This window comes from Oncorhynchus nerka, linkage group LG12, assembly GCF_034236695.1.
Source record: "Oncorhynchus nerka isolate Pitt River linkage group LG12, Oner_Uvic_2.0, whole genome shotgun sequence".
In the NCBI taxonomy this organism is placed as follows: domain Eukaryota; kingdom Metazoa; phylum Chordata; class Actinopteri; order Salmoniformes; family Salmonidae; genus Oncorhynchus; species Oncorhynchus nerka.
Genome location: NC_088407.1, coordinates 92,576,329 through 92,595,939, shown reverse-complemented (window position 1 = coordinate 92,595,939; position 19,611 = coordinate 92,576,329). Strand labels below are relative to the sequence as shown.

The 19,611-nt window shown below is 55.3% G+C and overlaps 2 protein-coding genes across 2 annotated transcripts in view; both read right to left on the bottom strand.

Moving 5' to 3' along the window:
• LOC135574386 (GDNF family receptor alpha-4-like) overlaps nt 1-19,611 on the bottom strand; it is a 780,873-nt gene that overhangs the window by 123,681 nt on the left and 637,581 nt on the right. The window lies entirely within an intron of this gene.
• LOC135574400 (attractin-like) overlaps nt 44-19,611 on the bottom strand; it is a 49,075-nt gene continuing 29,507 nt past the window's right edge. The window contains exons 5-7 of the mRNA XM_065025987.1: nt 11,655-11,745; nt 9,274-9,523; nt 44-171 (exon numbers count right to left, since the gene is read on the bottom strand). Coding sequence (XP_064882059.1) covers nt 44-171; nt 9,274-9,523; nt 11,655-11,745 — 469 coding nt within the window. The remainder of the gene's footprint in view (nt 172-9,273; nt 9,524-11,654; nt 11,746-19,611) is intronic.

Sequence of the window (19,611 nt, the reverse complement as noted above, 5' to 3'; positions counted from 1 at the left end):
TCCACGTCGTACTTGTACAGGTCTCCCAGACAGGCCGTACTTGTTAGCGCTGAAGGCCTTGTACCCTCCGTGGATGTAGATGGCCCGGGAGGAGGGTCAAACACACTGCTGTGGCGTAACCTCCCTGCACCAGGGCTCCATCGGTCACCACGGCACGCCACGTGTTCCTAGCTGAGGCAGAACAGAGGGTCGGTTATGGCTGTGTCTAGTCAGGTATGGGTTGGTTATGGCTGTGTCTAGTCAGGTATGGGTTAGGGTTGGTTATGGCTGTGTCTAGTCAGGTATGGGTTGGTTATGGCTGTGTCTAGTCAGGTATGGGTTAGGGTTGGTTATGGCTGTGTAGTCAGGTATGGGTTAGGGTCGGTTATGGCTGTGTATAGTCAGGTATGGGTTAGGGTCGGTTATGGCTGTCTAGTCAGGTATGGGTTAGGGTCGGTTATGACTGTATAGTCAGGTATGGGTTAGGGTCGGTTATGACTGTATAGTCAGGTATGGGTTAGGGTCGGTTATGGCTGTGTGTAGTCAGGTATGGGTTAGGGTCGGTTATGGCTGTGTGTAGTCAGGTATGGGTTAGGGTCGGTTATGGCTGTGTGTAGTCAGGTATGGGTTAGGGTCGGTTATGGCTGTGTAGTCAGGTATGGGTTGGTTATGGCTGTGTATTGTCAGGTATGGGTTAGGGTCGGTTATGGCTGTGTCTAGTCAGGTATGGGTTAGGGTCGGTTATGGCTGTGTAGTCAGGTATGGGTTAGGGTCGGTTATGGCTGTGTAGTCAGGTATGGGTTAGGGTCGGTTATGGCTGTGTAGTCAGGTATGGGTTAGGATCGGTTATGGTTTACACAGTCCCCAACCCATTCGTTCACAGTCCCCAACCCATTAGTTTACACAGTCCCCAACCCATTAGTTTACACAGTCCCCAACCCATTAGTTTACACAGTCCCCAACCCATTCATTTACAGTCCCCAACCCATTAGTTTACAGTCCCCAACCCATTAGTTGACACAGTCCCCAACCCATTAGTTGACACAGTCCCCAACCCATTAGTTGACACAGTCCCCAACCCATTAGTTGACACAGTCCCCAACCCATTAGTTGACACAGTCCCCAACCCATTAGTTTACACAGTCCCCAACCCATTAGTTTACACAGTCCCCAACCCATTAGTTTACACAGTCCCCAACCCATTAGTTTACACATTCCCCAACCCATTAGTTTACACAGTCCCCAACCCATTAGTTTACACAGTCCCCAACCCATTAGTTTACACAGTCCCCAACCCATTAGTTTACACAGTCCCCAACCCATTAGTTTACAGTCCCCAACACATTAGTTTACACAGTCCCCAACCCATTAGTTTACAGTCCCCAACACATTAGTTTACACAGTCCCCAACCCATTAGTTTACACAGTCCCCAACCCATTAGTTTACACAGTCCCCAACCCATTAGTTTACAGTCCCCAACACATTAGTTTACACAGTCCCCAACCCATTAGTTTACAGTCCCCAACCCATTAGTTTACACAGTCCCCAACCCATTAGTTTACACAGTCCCCAACCCATTAGTTTACACAGTCCCCAACCCATTTGTTTCTTCCTAGTTGGAATGGTGTTCATTAACTTGAATTACTCCTTGTCCGTGTCACACAATCGCTTCTTATGAACTCATATTGTTAATCAGATATAATATAACAGAGTATAAGTTTTACTTAGTTACAGTTCCATTTAAAATGATTTGTTCAGTCATTTAATCATAATTTTCCCAACAGGTATGGGTTAGGGTTGGTTATGGCTGTGTATAGTCAGGTATGGGTTAGGGTTGGTTATGGCTGTGTCTAGTCAGGTATGGGTTAGGGTTGGTTATGGCTGTGTCTAGTCAGGTATGGGTTAGGGTCGGTTATGGCTGTGTATAGTCAGGTATGGGTCGGTTATGGCTGTGTATAGTCAGGTATGGGTTAGGGTTGGTTATGGCTGTGTATAGTCAGGTATGGGTTAGGGTCGGTTATGGCTGTGTATAGTCAGGTATGGGTCGGTTATGGCTGTGTATAGTCAGGTATGGGTTAGGGTTGGTTATGGCTGTGTATAGTCAGGTATGGGTTAGGGTTGGTTATGGCTGTGTATAGTCAGGTATGGGTCGGTTATGGCTGTGTATAGTCAGGTATGGGTTAGGGTCGGTTATGGCTGTGTATAGTCAGGTATGGGTTAGGGTTGGTTATGGCTGTGTCTAGTCAGGTATGGGTTAGGGTCGGTTATGGCTGTGTATAGTCAGGTATGGGTCGGTTATGGCTGTGTATAGTCAGGTATGGGTTAGGGTTGGTTATGGCTGTGTATAGTCAGGTATGGGTTAGGGTTGGTTATGGCTGTGTATAGTCAGGTATGGGTTAGGGTCGGTTATGGCTGTGTCTGGTCAGGTATGGGTTAGGGTTGGTAATGGCTGTGTCTAGTCAGGTATGGGTTAGGGTTGGTTATGGCTGTGTCTAGTCAGGTATGGGTTGGTTATGGCTGTGTATAGTCAGGTATGGGTTAGGGTCGGTTATGGCTGTGTATAGTCAGGTATGGGTTAAGTGGGTTATGGCTGTGTATAGTCAGGTATGGATTAGGGTCGGTTATGGCTGTGTATAGTCAGGTATGGGTTAGGGTCGGTTATGGCTGTGTATAGTCAGGTATGGGTTAGGGTTGGTTATGGCTGTGTGTAGTCAGGTATGGGTTAGGGTCGGTTATGGCTGTGTCTAGTCAGGTATGGGTTAGGGTGGAGGTTATGGCTGTGTATAGTCAGGTATGGGTTAGGGTCGGTTATGGCTGTGTATAGTCAGGTATGGGTTAGGGTCGGTTATGGCTGTGTCTAGTCAGGTATGGGTCGGTTATGGCTGTGTCTAGTCAGGTATGGGTTAGGGTCGGTTATGGCTGTGTCTAGTCAGGTATGGGTTGGTTATGGCTGTGTATAGTCAGGTATGGGTTAGGGTCGGTTATGGCTGTGTATAGTCAGGTATGGGTTAGGGTCGGTTATGGCTGTGTATAGTCAGGTATGGGTTAGGGTCAGTTATGGCTGTGTATAGTCAGGTATGGGTTAGGGTCGGTTATGGCTGTGTATAGTCAGGTATGGGTCGGTTATGGCTGTGTCTAGTCAGGTATGGGTTAGGGTCGGTTATGGCTGTGTATAGTCAGGTATGGGTTAGGGTCGGTTATGGCTGTGTATAGTCAGGTATGGGTCAGTTATGGCTGTGTAGTCAGGTATGGGTTAGGGTCGGTTATGGCTGTGTCTAGTCAGGTATGGGTTAGGGTTGGTTATGGCTGTGTATAGTCAGGTATGGGTTAGGGTCGCTTATGGCTGTGTATAGTCAGGTATGGGTTAGGGTCGCTTATGGCTGTGTATAGTCAGGTATGGGTTAGGGTCGGTTATGGCTGTGTAGTCAGGTATGGGTTAGGGTTGGTTATGGCTGTGTCTAGTCAGGTATGGGTTAGGGTTGGTTATGGCTGTGTATAGTCAGGTATGGGTCTGGGTTGGTTATGGCTGTGTCTAGTCAGGTATGGGTCTGGGTTGGTTATGGCTGTGTCTAGTCAGGTATGGGTTAGGGTTGGTTATGGCTATGTATAGTCAGGTATGGGTTGGTTATGGCTGTGTATAGTCAGGTATGGGTTAGGGTCGGTTATGGCTGTGTCTAGTCAGGTATGGGTTGGTTATGGATGTGTAGTCAGGTATGGGTTAGGGTCGGTTATGGCTGTGTATAGTCAGGTATGGGTTGGTTATGGCTGTGTCTAGTCAGGTATGGGTTGGTTATGGCTGTGTACTCAGGTATGGGTTAGTGTCGGTTATGGCTGTGTATAGTCAGGTATGGGTTGGTTATGGCTGTGTAGTCAGGTATGGGTTAGGGTTAGTTATGGCTGTGTATAGTCAGGTATGGGTCTGGGTTGGTTATGGCTGTGTATAGTCAGGTATGGGTTAGGGTTGGTTATGGCTGTGTATAGTCAGGTATGGGTTAGGGTTGGTTATGGCTGTGTATAGTCAGGTATGGGTTAGTTATGGCTGTGTATAGTCAGGTATGGGTTAGTTATGGCTGTGTATAGTCAGGTATGGGTTGGTTATGGCTGTGTATAGTCAGGTATGGGTTATGGTTGGTTATGGCTGTGTATAGTCAGGTATGGGTTGGTTATGGCTGTGTATAGTCAGGTATGGGTTGGTTATGGCTGTGTATAGTCAGGTATGGGTTAGGGTTAGTTATGGCTGTGTATAGTCAGGTATGGGTCTGGGTTGGTTATGGCTGTGTATAGTCAGGTATGGGTTAGGGTTAGTTATGGCTGTGTCTAGTCAGGTATGGGTCGGTTATGGCTGTGTCTAGTCAGGTATGGGTTAGGGTTGGTTATGGCTGTGTATAGTCAGGTATGGGTTAGGGGTTGGTTATGGCTGTGTATAGTCAGGTATGGGTTAGGGTCGGTTATGGCTGTGTCTAGTCAGGTATGGGTTAGGGTTGGTTATGGCTGTGTCTAGTCAGGTATGGGTTAGGGTCGGTTATGGCTGTGTATAGTCAGGTATGGTTTAGGGTTGGTTATGGCTGTGTATAGTCAGGTATGGGTTAGGGTCGGTTATGGCTGTCTAGTCAGGTATGGGTCGGTTATGGCTGTGTATAGTCAGGTATGGGTTAGGGTCGGTTATGGCTGTGTATAGTCAGGTATGGGTTAGGGTTGGTTATGGCTGTGTCTAGTCAGGTATGGGTTAGGGTCGGTTATGGCTGTGTATAGTCAGGTATGGGTCGGTTATGGCTGTGTATAGTCAGGTATGGGTTAGGGTTGGTTATGGCTGTGTATAGTCAGGTATGGGTTAGGGTTGGTTATGGCTGTGTATAGTCAGGTATGGGTTAGGGTCGGTTATGGCTGTGTCTAGTCAGGTATGGGTTAGGGTTGGTAATGGCTGTGTCTAGTCAGGTATGGGTTAGGGTTGGTTATGGCTGTGTCTAGTCAGGTATGGGTTGGTTATGGCTGTGTATAGTCAGGTATGGGTTAGGGTCGGTTATGGCTGTGTATAGTCAGGTATGGGTTAGGGTCGGTTATGGCTGTGTATAGTCAGGTATGGATTAGGGTCGGTTATGGCTGTGTATAGTCAGGTATGGGTTAGGGTCGGTTATGGCTGTGTATAGTCAGGTATGGGTTAGGGTTGGTTATGGCTGTGTGTAGTCAGGTATGGGTTAGGGTCGGTTATGGCTGTGTCTAGTCAGGTATGGGTTAGGGTCGGTTATGGCTGTGTATAGTCAGGTATGGGTTAGGGTCGGTTATGGCTGTGTATAGTCAGGTATGGGTTAGGGTCGGTTATGGCTGTGTCTAGTCAGGTATGGGTCGGTTATGGCTGTGTCTAGTCAGGTATGGGTTAGGGTCGGTTATGGCTGTGTCTAGTCAGGTATGGGTTGGTTATGGCTGTGTATAGTCAGGTATGGGTTAGGGTCGGTTATGGCTGTGTATAGTCAGGTATGGGTTAGGGTCGGTTATGGCTGTGTATAGTCAGGTATGGGTTAGGGTCAGTTATGGCTGTGTATAGTCAGGTATGGGTTAGGGTCGGTTATGGCTGTGTATAGTCAGGTATGGGTCGGTTATGGCTGTGTCTAGTCAGGTATGGGTTAGGGTCGGTTATGGCTGTGTATAGTCAGGTATGGGTTAGGGTCGGTTATGGCTGTGTATAGTCAGGTATGGGTCAGTTATGGCTGTGTAGTCAGGTATGGGTTAGGGTCGGTTATGGCTGTGTCTAGTCAGGTATGGGTTAGGGTTGGTTATGGCTGTGTATAGTCAGGTATGGGTTAGGGTCGCTTATGGCTGTGTATAGTCAGGTATGGGTTAGGGTCGCTTATGGCTGTGTATAGTCAGGTATGGGTTAGGGTCGGTTATGGCTGTGTAGTCAGGTATGGGTTAGGGTTGGTTATGGCTGTGTCTAGTCAGGTATGGGTTAGGGTTGGTTATGGCTGTGTATAGTCAGGTATGGGTCTGGGTTGGTTATGGCTGTGTCTAGTCAGGTATGGGTCTGGGTTGGTTATGGCTGTGTCTAGTCAGGTATGGGTTAGGGTTGGTTATGGCTATGTATAGTCAGGTATGGGTTGGTTATGGCTGTGTATAGTCAGGTATGGGTTAGGGTCGGTTATGGCTGTGTCTAGTCAGGTATGGGTTGGTTATGGATGTGTAGTCAGGTATGGGTTAGGGTCGGTTATGGCTGTGTATAGTCAGGTATGGGTTGGTTATGGCTGTGTCTAGTCAGGTATGGGTTGGTTATGGCTGTGTACTCAGGTATGGGTTAGTGTCGGTTATGGCTGTGTATAGTCAGGTATGGGTTGGTTATGGCTGTGTAGTCAGGTATGGGTTAGGGTTAGTTATGGCTGTGTATAGTCAGGTATGGGTCTGGGTTGGTTATGGCTGTGTATAGTCAGGTATGGGTTAGGGTTGGTTATGGCTGTGTATAGTCAGGTATGGGTTAGGGTTGGTTATGGCTGTGTATAGTCAGGTATGGGTTAGTTATGGCTGTGTATAGTCAGGTATGGGTTGGTTATGGCTGTGTATAGTCAGGTATGGGTTATGGTTGGTTATGGCTGTGTATAGTCAGGTATGGGTTGGTTATGGCTGTGTATAGTCAGGTATGGGTTGGTTATGGCTGTGTATAGTCAGGTATGGGTTAGGGTTAGTTATGGCTGTGTATAGTCAGGTATGGGTCTGGGTTGGTTATGGCTGTGTATAGTCAGGTATGGGTTAGGGTTAGTTATGGCTGTGTCTAGTCAGGTATGGGTCGGTTATGGCTGTGTCTAGTCAGGTATGGGTTAGGGTTGGTTATGGCTGTGTATAGTCAGGTATGGGTTAGGGGTTGGTTATGGCTGTGTATAGTCAGGTATGGGTTAGGGTCGGTTATGGCTGTGTCTAGTCAGGTATGGGTTAGGGTTGGTTATGGCTGTGTCTAGTCAGGTATGGGTTAGGGTCGGTTATGGCTGTGTATAGTCAGGTATGGTTTAGGGTTGGTTATGGCTGTGTATAGTCAGGTATGGGTTAGGGTCGGTTATGGCTGTGTATAGTCAGGTATGGGTCGGTTATAGCTGTGTCTAGTCAGGTATGGGTTAGGGTCGGTTATGGCTGTGTATAGTCAGGTATGGGTTAGGGTCGGTTATGGCTGTGTATAGTCAGGTATGGGTCAGTTATGGCTGTGTAGTCAGGTATGGGTTAGGGTCGGTTATGGCTGTGTCTAGTCAGGTATGGGTTAGGGTTGGTTATGGCTGTGTATAGTCAGGTATGGGTTAGGGTCGCTTATGGCTGTGTATAGTCAGGTATGGGTTAGGGTCGCTTATGGCTGTGTATAGTCAGGTATGGGTTAGGGTCGGTTATGGCTGTGTAGTCAGGTATGGGTTAGGGTCGGTTATGGCTGTGTAGTCAGGTATGGGTTAGGGTTGGTTATGGCTGTGTCTAGTCAGGTATGGATTAGGGTTGGTTATGGCTGTGTATAGTCAGGTATGGGTCTGGGTTGGTTATGGCTGTGTATAGTCAGGTATGGGTCTGGGTTGGTTATGGCTGTGTCTAGTCAGGTATGGGTTAGGGTTGGTTATGGCTATGTATAGTCAGGTATGGGTTGGTTATGGCTGTGTATAGTCAGGTATGGGTTAGGGTCGGTTATGGCTGTGTATAGTCAGGTATGGGTTGGTTATGGCTGTGTCTAGTCAGGTATGGGTTGGTTATGGCTGTGTACTCAGGTATGGGTTAGTGTCGGTTATGGCTGTGTATAGTCAGGTATGGGATGGTTATGGCTGTGTAGTCAGGTATGGGTTAGGGTTAGTTATGGCTGTGTATAGTCAGGTATGGGTCTGGGTTGGTTATGGCTGTGTATAGTCAGGTATGGGTTAGGGTTGGTTATGGCTGTGTATAGTCAGGTATGGGTTAGGGTTGGTTATGGCTGTGTATAGTCAGGTATGGGTTAGTTATGGCTGTGTATAGTCAGGTATGGGTTGGTTATGGCTGTGTATAGTCAGGTATGGGTTAGGGTTGGTTATGGCTGTGTATAGTCAGGTATGGGTTGGTTATGGCTGTGTATAGTCAGGTATGGGTTGGTTATGGCTGTGTATAGTCAGGTATGGGTTAGGGTTAGTTATGGCTGTGTATAGTCAGGTATGGGTCTGGGTTGGTTATGGCTGTGTATAGTCAGGTATGGGTTAGGGTTAGTTATGGCTGTGTCTAGTCAGGTATGGGTCGGTTATGGCTGTGTCTAGTCAGGTATGGGTTAGGGTCGGTTATGGCTGTGTATAGTCAGGTATGGGTTAGGGTCGGTTATGGCTGTCTAGTCAGGTATGGGTCGGTTATGGCTGTGTCTAGTCAGGTATGGGTTAGGGTTGGTTATGGCTGTGTATAGTCAGGTATGGGTTAGGGGTTGGTTATGGCTGTGTATAGTCAGGTATGGGTTAGGGTCGGTTATGGCTGTGTCTAGTCAGGTATGGGTTAGGGTTGGTTATGGCTGTGTCTAGTCAGGTATGGGTTAGGGTCGGTTATGGCTGTGTATAGTCAGGTATGGGTTAGGGTTGGTTATGGCTGTGTATAGTCAGGTATGGGTTAGGGTCGGTTATGGCTGTGTATAGTCAGGTATGGGTTAGGGTTGGTTATGGCTGTGTATAGTCAGGTATGGGTTAGGGTTGGTTATGGCTGTGTATAGTCAGGTATGGGTTGGTTATGGCTGTGTCTAGTCAGGTATGGGTTAGTGTTGATATGAAGGACTCACTAAACAGAGAACATCCCTGGTCATCCCTACTGCCTCTGATCTGGAGGACTCACTAAACAGAGAACATCCCTGGTCCTCCCTACTGCCTCTGATCTGGAGGACTCACTAAACAGAGAACATCCCTGGTCACCCCTACTGCCTCTCTCAATCAATTTTATACACCTGTCAGCAACAGGTGTGGCTGAAAAAGCCGAATCCACTAATTTGAAGGGTCTCCACGTACTTTGTATGTCTATGTAACGATACTTCATAACAGAGGGTTAAGAACAACAATATACGATCTGTTTATAGGGAGCTGGGAAATCTACAGGACCAACAGTTGAATACAGGAACACCATATGGTCACGTGCAAATCTACAGGACCAACAGGAACACCATATATGGTCACGCAAAAATCTACAGGACCAACAGGAACACCATATATGGTCACGTACAAATCTACAGGACCAACAGGAACACCATATACGGTCACGTAAAAATCTACAGGACCAACAGGAACACCATATAAGGTCACGTACAAATTGAATACAGGAACACCATATATGGTCACGCTCACCAAAGTTGTACTCCTGCACCTGGCTGATGTACCCGTATAGAGGACAGTGTCCGAACAGCACCAACATGACTGGACTACCCCCCTCCAACAGGGGGGGCACTACGTGGGCAGAGTGTCCCACCACGGCCCACTGTTCCTGGGCTCGGGCAGAGAGGGACACCCAGGTCTGGTTCTGGATGTGGAACACCCACAGCTGGCTGGTCACGTTGCCAGTAGAGTCTATCTTCCCTCCGTACATGTAGATCTTTCCCTGGGTTTAGAGGAGGAACAGGAAGTTAGAGAGGAGGAACAGGACGTTAGAGGAGGAACAGGAAGTTAGAGAGGAGGAACAGGACGTTAGAGAGGAGGGACAGGACGTTAGAGAGGAGGAACAGGATGTTAGGACAGGACGTTAGAGAGGAGGAACAGGAAGTTAGAGAGGAGGAACAGGACGTTAGAGAGGAGGAACAGGGCGTTAGAGGAGGAGGAACAGGGAGGAACGTTAGAGAGGAGGAACAGGACGTTAGAGAGGAGGAACAGGACGTTAGAGAGGAGGAACAGGACGTTAGAGAGGAGGAACAGGACGTTAGAGAGGAGGAACAGGACGTTAGAGAGGAGGAACAGGACGTTAGAGGAGGAGGAACAGGACGTTAGAGAGGAGGAACAGGACCTTAGAGAGGAGGAACAGGACGTTAGAGAGGAGGGACAGGACTTTAGAGAGGAGGAACAGGACGTTAGAGAGGAGGAACAGGACGTTAGAGAGGAGGAACAGGACGTTAGAGAGGAGGAACTGGGCGTTAGAGAGGAGGAACGGGACGTTAGAGAGGAGGAACGGGACGTTAGAGAGGAGGGACGGGACGTTAGAGAGGAGGAACAGGACGTTAGAGAGGAGGAACAGGACGTTAGAGAGGAGGAACAGGACGTTAGAGAGGATAAACAGGACGTTAGAGAGGAGGAACAGGACGTTAGAGAGGAGGAACAGGACGTTAGAGAGGAGGAACAGGACGTTAGAGAGGAGGAACAGGACGTTAGAGAGGAGGAACAGGACGTTAGAGGAGGAGGAACAGGACGTTAGAGAGGAGGAACAGGACGTTAGAGAGGATGAACAGGACGTTAGAGAGGAGGAACAGGACGTTAGAGAGGAGGAACAGGACATTAGAGAGGAGGAACAGGACGTTAGAGAGGAGGAACAGGACGTTAGAGAGGAGGAACAGGACGTTAGAGAGGAGGAACAGGAAGTTAGAGAGGAGGAACAGGACGTTAGAGGAGGAGGAACAGGACGTTAGAGAGGAGGAACAGGACGTTAGAGAGGAGGAACAGGACATTAGAGAGGAGGAACAGGACGTTAGAGGAGGAACAGGACGTTAGAGGAGGAACAGGACGTTAGAGAGGAGGAACAGGACGTTAGAGAGGGAGGAACAGGGGCGTTAGAGAGGAGGAACAGGACGTTAGAGAGGAGGAACAGGACGTTAGAGAGGAGGAACAGGACGTTAGAGAGGAGGAACAGGACGTTAGAGAGGAGGAACAGGACGTTAGAGAGGAGGAACAGGACGTTAGAGAGGAGGAACAGGACGTTAGAGAGGAGGAACAGGACGTTAGAGAGGAGGAACAGGACGTTAGAGGAGGAACAGGACGTTAGAGGAGGAACAGGACGTTAGAGAGGAGGGACAGGACGTTAGAGGGGAGGGACAGGACGTTAGAGAGGAGGAACAGGAAGTTAGAGAGGAGGAACAGGACGTTAGAGAGGAGGGACAGGACGTTAGAGGAGGAGGAACAGGACGTTAGAGGAGGAGGAACAGGACGTTAGAGAGGAGCAACAGGATGTTAGGACAGGACGTTAGAGAGGAGGAACAGGACGTTAGAGGAGGAGGAACAGGACGTTAGAGAGGAGGAACAGGACGTTAGAGAGGAGGAACAGGACGTTAGAGAGGAGGAACAGGAACAGGACGTTAGAGAGGACAGGTTATGACAAGTTATAATATGCCATTACGGAGAAGGACAGATGGCAAAATCTTAGGTCTCACTTCTCAACAGACAACAACAAGAGGTTAGCTGACATCTCAACGCATTACGTTGAGAAGGAGCACTAACGAGCCATCTACCGCAGGGTGAAACAGATTCTGATGTTGTTTGAGGTCAGGACCAAAGGTCAAGCTTCTGACAAAGCTAGCGAAAGTGTATTCTACAGAGTATTCCGCTATTGACAACGAAATAGTACTTTGTCAATTTGTCTACGGATGAACAACTATGTCCCTAGAGCCCCATACCTCATGTAGTGCCAGACAGTGAACTCAAACCCAAGACCCACATTCTGAACAACCAGGGTATAAGAGGGAAATACTATTGTTATTACTTCAATGTTTCTACATCATGACTAGCTAACATGCCTCTAGAACACATACCTCATGTAGTGCCAGAGAGTGTCCGTATCGTCCCATGACGGAGTTGACAGAGCGGTTGAGAGACAGCCAGCGATGGGAGCTGAGGTTATACCTGGGAGGAGAGAGAGAAGATCAGGAACACTGAGCATCAACGGCCAGACCCAGGTAGGCCAGGACCAGGTAGGCCAGACCCAGGTAGGCCAGACCCAGGTAGGCCAGACCCAGGTAGGCCAGGACCAGGTAGGTCAGACCCAGGTATGTCAGACCCAGGTAGGCCAGACCCAGGTAGGCCTGGACCAGGTAGGCCAGACCCAGGTAGGCCTGGACCAGGTAGGCCAGACCCAGGTAGGCCAGACCCAGGTAGGCCTGGACCAGGTAGGTCAGACCCAGGTAGGCCAGACCCAGGTAGGCCAGACCCAGGTAGGCCAGACCCAGGTAGGCCTGGACCAGGTAGGCCAGACCCAGGTAGGCCAGACCCAGGTAGGTCAGACCCAGGTAGGTCAGACCCAGGTATGCCAGACCCAGGTAGGCCAGACCCAGGTAGGCCAGGACCAGGTAGGTCAGACCCAGGTAGGTCAGACCCAGGTAGGTCAGACCCAGGTAGGCCAGGACCAGGTAGGCCAGACCCAGGTAGGCCAGACCCAGGTAGGCCAGACCCAGGTAGGCCTGGACCAGGTATGTCAGACCCAGGTAGGTCAGACCCAGGTAGGCCAGGACCAGGTAGGTCAGACCCAGGTAGGTCAGACCCAGGTAGGCCAGGACCAGGTAGGCCAGGCCAAGGTGGGCCAAGTAGGGCTTGGTTACATTATGAGTTCATTTCATGGATACAAATTAAGCATAATCCTGGACTAAAATAAGATTCTCCATTGAGTTAGCATCTCCTGGGGGCAAGAGGTCCGTGCTGCTTCGCCAAATCCTGACTGCCATCACCATGGCCTTGTAGGAACCAGGATTCGGCGGACCAGGCAATGTTTTCCACTCCTCAATTGTCCAGTGTTGGTGATCACGTGTCGACCAGAGCCTCTTCTCATTGTTGTTGGCTGAGTGGAACCCTGAGTGGTCGTCTGCTGCAATAGCCAATCCGTGACAAGGACCGACGAGTTGTGTGTTCAGAGATGCCGTTCTGCACAACGCTGCTGTACTGCGCCGTTATTTGTCTGTTTGTGGCCTGTTATTCTTGTCATTCTGCTCCACCTCCTCCCCTGCCTCTCCTCTCCACCTCCTCCTGCCTCTCCTCTCCACCTCCTCCCTGCCTCTCCCTCCCACCTCCTCCCTGCCTCTCCCCTCTCCACCTCCACCTCCTCCCACCTCCTGCCTCTCCCTCTCCACCTCCCTGCCTCTCCCTCTCCACCTCTCCTGCCTCTCCCTCTCCACCTCCTCCCTGCCTCTCCCTCTCCACCTCCTCCCCTGCCTCTCCACTCTCCCTGCCTCTCCTCCCACCTCCCTGCCTCTCCTCCCACCTCCCTCCTCTCCTCTCCACCTCCTCCCTGCCTCTCCACCTCTCCACCTCTCCCCTCCCTGCCTCTCCCTCTCCACCTCTCTCCCTGCCTCTCCCTCTCCACCTCTCTCCCTGCCTCTCCTCTCCACCTCTCTCCCTGCCTCTCCCTCTCCACCTCCTCTCTGCCTCTCCCTCTCCACCTCCTCCCTGCCTCTCCACCTCCTGCCTCTCCTCTCCACCTCCTCTCCTCTCCACCTCCTCCCTGCCTCTCCACCTCCTCTCCCTCTCCACCTCCTCCCTGCCTCTCCCTCTCCACCCTCTCCCCTCTCCACCTCCTCCCTGCCTCTCCCTCTCCACCTCCTGCCTCTCCTCCCACCTCCTCTCCCTCTCCCACCTCCTCCCTGCCTCTCCCACCTCCCCTGCCTCTCCACCTCCTCCCTGCCTCTCCCTCTCCACCTCTCCCTCTCCACCTCCTCCTGCCTCTCCCTCTCCACCTCCCTGCCTCTCCCTCTCCACCCTGCCTCTCCACCTCCTCTCCCTCTCCACCTCCTCCCTGCCTCTCCACCTCCTCTCCCTCTCCACCTCCTCCCTGCCTCTCCCACCTCCTCCCTGCCTCTCACCTCCTCCCTCTCCCACCTCCTCTCCACCTCTCCTCCTCTCTCCACCTCCTCTCCCTCTCCACCTCCTCTCCTCTCCTCCCCCTCCTCTCCCTCTCCACCTCCTCTCCTCTCCCTCTCCACCTCCTCTCCCTCTCCACCTCTCCCCTCTCCACCTCCTCTCCCTCTCCACCTCCCTGCCTCTCCCTCTCCACCTCCTCTCCCTCTCCCCTGCCTCTCCCTCTCCACCTCCTCCCTGCCTCTCCTCCTCCACCTCCTCCCCTCTCCTCTCCTCTCCACCTCCTCTCCCTCCACCTCCTCCCTGCCTCTCCCTCTCCACCTCCTCCCTGCCTCTCCCACCTCCTCCCCTGCCTCTCCCTCTCCACCTCCCTCCCTCCCACCTCCTCCCTGCCTCTCCACCTCCTCCCTGCCTCTCCCTCTCCACCTCCTCTCCCTCTCCACCTCCTCTCCCTCTCCACCTCCTCCCTGCCTCTCCCTCTCCACCTCCTCTCCCTCTCCACCTCCTCTCCTCTCCACCTCCACCTCCTCTCCCTCTCCCACCTCCTCTCCCTCTCCTCTCCCTCTCCACCTCCTCCCTGCCTCTCCACCTCTCCTCCCCTGCCTCTCCTCTCCACCTCCTCCCTGCCTCTCCTCTCCACCTCCTCCCTGCCTCTCCCTCTCCACCTCCTCCCTCTCCTCCTCTCCTCCCTCCACCTCCTCTCCCTCTCCACCTCCTCCCCTCTCCTCCCCCTCCTCTCCCTGCCTCTCCCTCTCCACCTCCTCCCTGCCTCTCCCTCTCCACCTCCTCCCTCTCTCCTCTCCTCCTCTCCCTCTCCACCTCCTCCCTGCCTCTCCTCTCCACCTCCTCCCCTGCCTCTCCCCTCTCCACCTCCTCCCTCCTCCTCTCTCCACCTCCTCCTCCTCCCCTCTCCACCTCCTCTCCCTCTCCACCTCCTCCCTGCCCTCTCCCTCTCCACCTCCTCCCTGCCTCTCCTCTCCACCTCCTCCCTGCCTCTCCCTCTCCACCTCCTCCCTCCTCTCCTCTCCACCTCTCCCCTCTCCACCTCTCCACCTCCTCTCCCTCTCCCTGCCTCTCCCCTCCACCTCCCCTCCCTGCCTCCCCTCTCCACCTCCTCCCTCCTCTCCCTCTCCACCTCCCCTCCTCCCCTCCTCTCCCACCTCCTCTCCCTCTCCACCTCCTCCCTGCCTCTCCTCTCCACCTCCTCCCTGCCTCTCCCTCTCCACCTCCTCCCTCTCCCTCTCCACCTCCTCCCCTCTCCCTCTCCACCTCCACCCTGCCTCTCCCTCTCCACCTCCCTCCCCTGCCTCTCCTCTCCCTCTCCCCTGCCTCTCCCTCTCCACCTCCTCCTCTCCCTCTCCCACCTCCTCCCTGCCTCTCCCTCTCCCACCTCCTCCTGCCTCTCCCTCTCCACCTCCTCCCCTCCTCTCTCTCCTCCTCCCTGCCTCTCCCTCTCCACCTCCTCCCTCTCCCTCTCCTCCTCCTCCTCTCCCTCTCCACCTCCTCCCTCTCCTCCCCTCCCTCCTCCTCTCCCTCTCCACCTCCTCTCCCTCTCCCACCTCCCCCTGCCTCTCCTCCTCCACCTCCTCCCTGCCTCTCCTCTCCACCTCCTCCCTCTCCCCTCTCCTCCTCCACCTCCTCTCCTCTCCACCTCCTCCCTCTCCACCTCCTCTCCTCTCCCTCTCCTGCCTCTCCCTCTCCCACCTCCTTCCTGCCTCTCCTCTCCACCTCCTCCCTCTCCTCCCCTCTCCACCTCTCTCCTCTCCACCTCCTCTCCCACCTCCTCTCCCTCTCCACCTCCTCTCCTCTCCACCTCCTCCTCACCTCCTCTCCCTCTCCACCTCCTCCCTGCCTCTCCCCCCTCCTCTCCCTCTCCACCTCCTCTCCCTCTCCCTCTCCCACCTCCTCTCCCTCTCCACCTCTCCTGCCTCCCTCTCCCACCTCCTCTCCCTCTCCCACCTCCTCCCTGCCTCTCCCTCTCCACCTCCTCCCTGCCTCTCTCCCTCTCCACCTCCCTCCCTGCCTCTCCCCTCTCCACCTCCTCCTGCCTCTCCACTCTCCTCCTCCCTCTCCTCTCCCTCTCACCTCCTCTCCCTCTCCTCCTCTCCTCTCCACCTCCTCCCCTGCCTCTCCCTCTCCACCTCCTCCCTGCCTCTCCCCTCTCCACCTCCTCCCTGCCTCTCCCTCTCCACCCCTCCCTCCCTCTCCCACCTCTCCCTCTCCTCTCCCTCTCCACCTCTCTCCCTCTCCACCTCCTCTCCTGCTCCCACCTCCTCCCCTGCCTCTCCCTCTCCCCTCCCCTGCCTCCTGCCTCTCCACCTCTCCCTGCCTCTCCCTCTCCACCTCTCCCTCCCTCTCCACCTCCTCTCCCTCTCCCACCTCCTCTCCCTCTCCACCTCCTCCCTGCCTCTCCTCTCCACCTCCTCCCTCTCCTCTCCTCCACCTCCTCTCCCTCTCCACCTCCTCTCCACCTCCTCTCCCTCTCCACCTCCTCCCTCTCCACCTCCTCTCCACCTCCTCTCCCTCTCCACCTCCTCCCTGCCTCTCCACCTCCTCTCCCTCTCCACCTCCTCTCCCTCCCACCTCCTCTCCCTCCCCCTCTCCACCTCCTCTCCCCTCTCCACCTCCTCTCCCTCTCCACCTCCTCCCTGCCTCTCCCTCTCCACCTCCTCCCCCTCTCCCTCTCCACCTCCCTGCCTCTCCTCCTCTCCACCTCCTCTCCCTCTCCACCTCCTCCCTGCCTCTCCCTCTCCACCTCCTCCCTGCCTCTCCTCTCCCTCCTCCCTCTCCTCCTCCCTCTCCACCTCCTCCTCTCCACCTCCTCCCCTCCTCCACCTCCTCTCTGCCTCTCCACCTCCTCTCCCTCTCCACCTCTCTCCCTCTCCACCTCCTCCCTGCCTCTCCCCTCTCCACCTCCTCCACCTCCCTGCCTCTCCTCTCCACCCCTCTCTCCCTCTCCACCTCCTCCCTGCACTCTCCTCTCCACCTCCTCCCCTCCACCTCCTCCCTCCTCCTCCCCTCTCCTCCTCCTCTCCACCTCCTCCTCCCTCTCCCTCATCCTCCCTGCCTCTCCCTCTCCACCTCCTCCCTGCCTCTCCCTCTCCACCTCTCTCCCTCTCCACCTCCTCTCCCTCTCCACCTCCTCTCCACCTCCTCTCCCTCTCCACCTCCTCTCCCTCTCCCTCTCCTCCTCCCCTCTCCCTCTCCCTCTCCCTCTCCCACCTCCTCTCCCTCTCCACCTCCTCCCTGCCTCTCCACCTCCTCTCCTCTCCACCTCTCCTGCCTCTCCACCTCCTCCCTGCCTCTCCACCTCCTCCCTGCCTCTCCACCTCCCTCTCCCTCTCCACCTCCCACCTCCTCTCCCTCTCCACCTCCCTCTCCTCTCTCTCCACCTCCTCTCCCTCTCCACCTCCTCCCTGCCTCTCCTCTCCACCTCCTCTCCCTCTCCCTCTCCACCTCCTCTCTCCACCTCCTCCCTCTCCACCTCCACCTCCTCTCCCTCTCCACCTCCCCTGCCTCTCCCTCTCCACCTCCTCCCTCCACCCTCCCCTGCCTCTCCCTCTCCACCTCCCTCCCTGCCTCTCCCTCTCCACCTCCTCCCTCTCCTCTCCTCTCCACCTCCTCTCCCTCCCCACCTCCTCCCTGCCTCTCCTCTCCCACCTCCTCCCTGCCTCTCCACCTCCTCCCTGCCTCTCCCTCTCCACCTCCCTCTCCCTCCTCCACCTCCTCCCTGCCTCTCCCACCTCCTCCCTGCCTCTCCACCTCCTCCCTGCCTCTCCCTCTCCACCTCCTCTCCTCTCCACCTCCTCCTGCCTCTCCCTCTCCACCTCCTCTCCCTCTCCACCTCCTCTCCCTCTCCCTCTCCTCTCCCTCTCCCTCTCCACCTCCTCCTGCCTCTCCCTCTCCACCTCCTCCCTGCCTCTCCCTCTCCACCTCCCTGCCTCTCCCTCTCCACCCCCTCCTCCCTCTCCCCCTCTCCACCTCCCTCTCCCTCTCCCTCTCCTCTCCTCTCCCTCTCCACCTCCTCTCCTCTCCTCTCCCTCTCCACCTCCTCCTCTCTCCCTCTCCACCTCCTCCTGCCTCTCCCTCTCCACCTCCTCCTCTCCTCTCCCTCTCCACCTCCTCCCTCTCCACCTCCTCTCCCTCTCCACCTCCTCCCTGCCTCTCCCTCTCCTCCTCCCTGCCTCTCCCTCTCCACCTCCTCCCTGCCTCTCCCTCTCCACCTCCTCCTGCCTCTCCCTCTCCACCTCCTCCCCTCCCTCCCTCTCCACCTCTCCCTCTCCACCTCCTCCCTGCCTCCCTCTCCACCTCCTCCCTGCCTCTCCCTCTCCACCTCCTCCCTGCCTCTCCCCTCCACCTCCTCCTCTCCTCTCCTCTCCACCTCCTCTCCCTCCACCTCCTCCTGCCTCTCCCACCTCCCTCCCTGCCTCTCCCTCTCCACCTCCTCCTCTCCTCTCCCTCCCACCTCCTCTCCTCTCCACCTCCTCTCCCTCTCCCACCCCTCCCTGCCTCTCCCTCTCCACCTCCTCCCTGCCTCTCCTCTCCACCTCCTCCTCTCCTCTCCCTCTCCACCTCCTCTCCTCTCCACCTCCTCTCCTCTCACCTCCTCCTGCCTCTCCCTCTCCACCTCATTCCCTGCCTCTCCCTCTCCACCTCCTCCCTCTCCTCTCCCTCTCCACCTCCTCTCCCTCTCCACCTCCTCTCCACCTCCCTCTCCCTCCACCTCCCCACCTCTCCACCTCCCTCTCCCCACCTCCTCCCTGCCTCTCCACCTCCTCCCCTGCCTCTCCCACCTCTCTCCCTCTCCACCTCCCCTGCCTCCCCTCTCCACCTCCTCTCCCTCTCCACCTCCTCCCTGCCTCTCCCTCTCCACCTCCTCTCCCCTCCTCCTCCTCCTGCCTCTCCCTCTCCTCCCTCCTCTCCCTCTCCACCTCCTCCCTGCCTCTCCCTCTCCACCTCCTCCCCTGCCTCTCCCTCTCCACCTCCTCCCCCTCCCCACCTCCTCTCCCTCTCCCACCTCCTCCTCCTCTCCCTCTCCACCTCCTCCCTCCACCTCCCTCCCCTCCTCTCCACCTCTCTCCTCTCCACCTGCCTCTCCCTCTCCACCTCCTCCCCTCCTCTCCCTCTCCACCTCCTCTCCCTCTCCACCTCCTCTCCCTCTCCCCTCCTCTCCACCTCCACCTCTCCCTCTCCCACCTCCCTCCCTCCCCCCTCTCCACCTCCTCTCCCTCTCCACCTCCTCTCCCTCTCCACCTCCTCTCCCTCTCCACCTCTCCACTCCCTCCCCTCTCCCCTCCACCTCCTCCCTCCTCTCCCTCTCCACCTCCTCCTGCCTCTCCCTCTCCACCTCCTCCCCTCCCTCTCCCACCTCCTCCCTGCCTCTCCCTCTCCACCTCCTCCTCCCTCTCCTCTCCACCTCCTCCACCTCTCTCCCCTCCCACCTCCTCTCCCTCCTCCCACCTCCTCTCCCTCTCCACCTCCCTGCCCCTCCCCTCCTCTCCCTCTCCCACCTCTCCCTCTCCACCCTCTCCACCTCCTCTCCCTCTCCACCTCCTCTCCCTCTCCACCTCCTCTCCCTCTCCACCTCCTCCCTGCCTCTCTCCCACCTCCTCTCCCTCTCCACCTCCTCTCCCTCTCCACCTCCCTCTCCTCTCCTCCTCCCTCCCTGCCTCTCCCTCTCCACCTCCTCCCTGCCTCTCCCTCTCCACCTCCCCCTCCCTCTCCCCTCTCCCTCTCCACCTCCCTCTCCCTCTCCACCTCCTCCCCCCTCTCCACCTCTCCACCTCCTCCCCTGCCTCTCCCTCTCCACCTCCTCCCTGCCTCTCCCCTCCACCCCTCCTCCCCACCTCCTCCCCTCTCCCCTCTCCCTCTCCACTCCTCCCCCTCTCCCTCTCCACCCCTCCCTCTCCCCCTCCCACCCCTCTC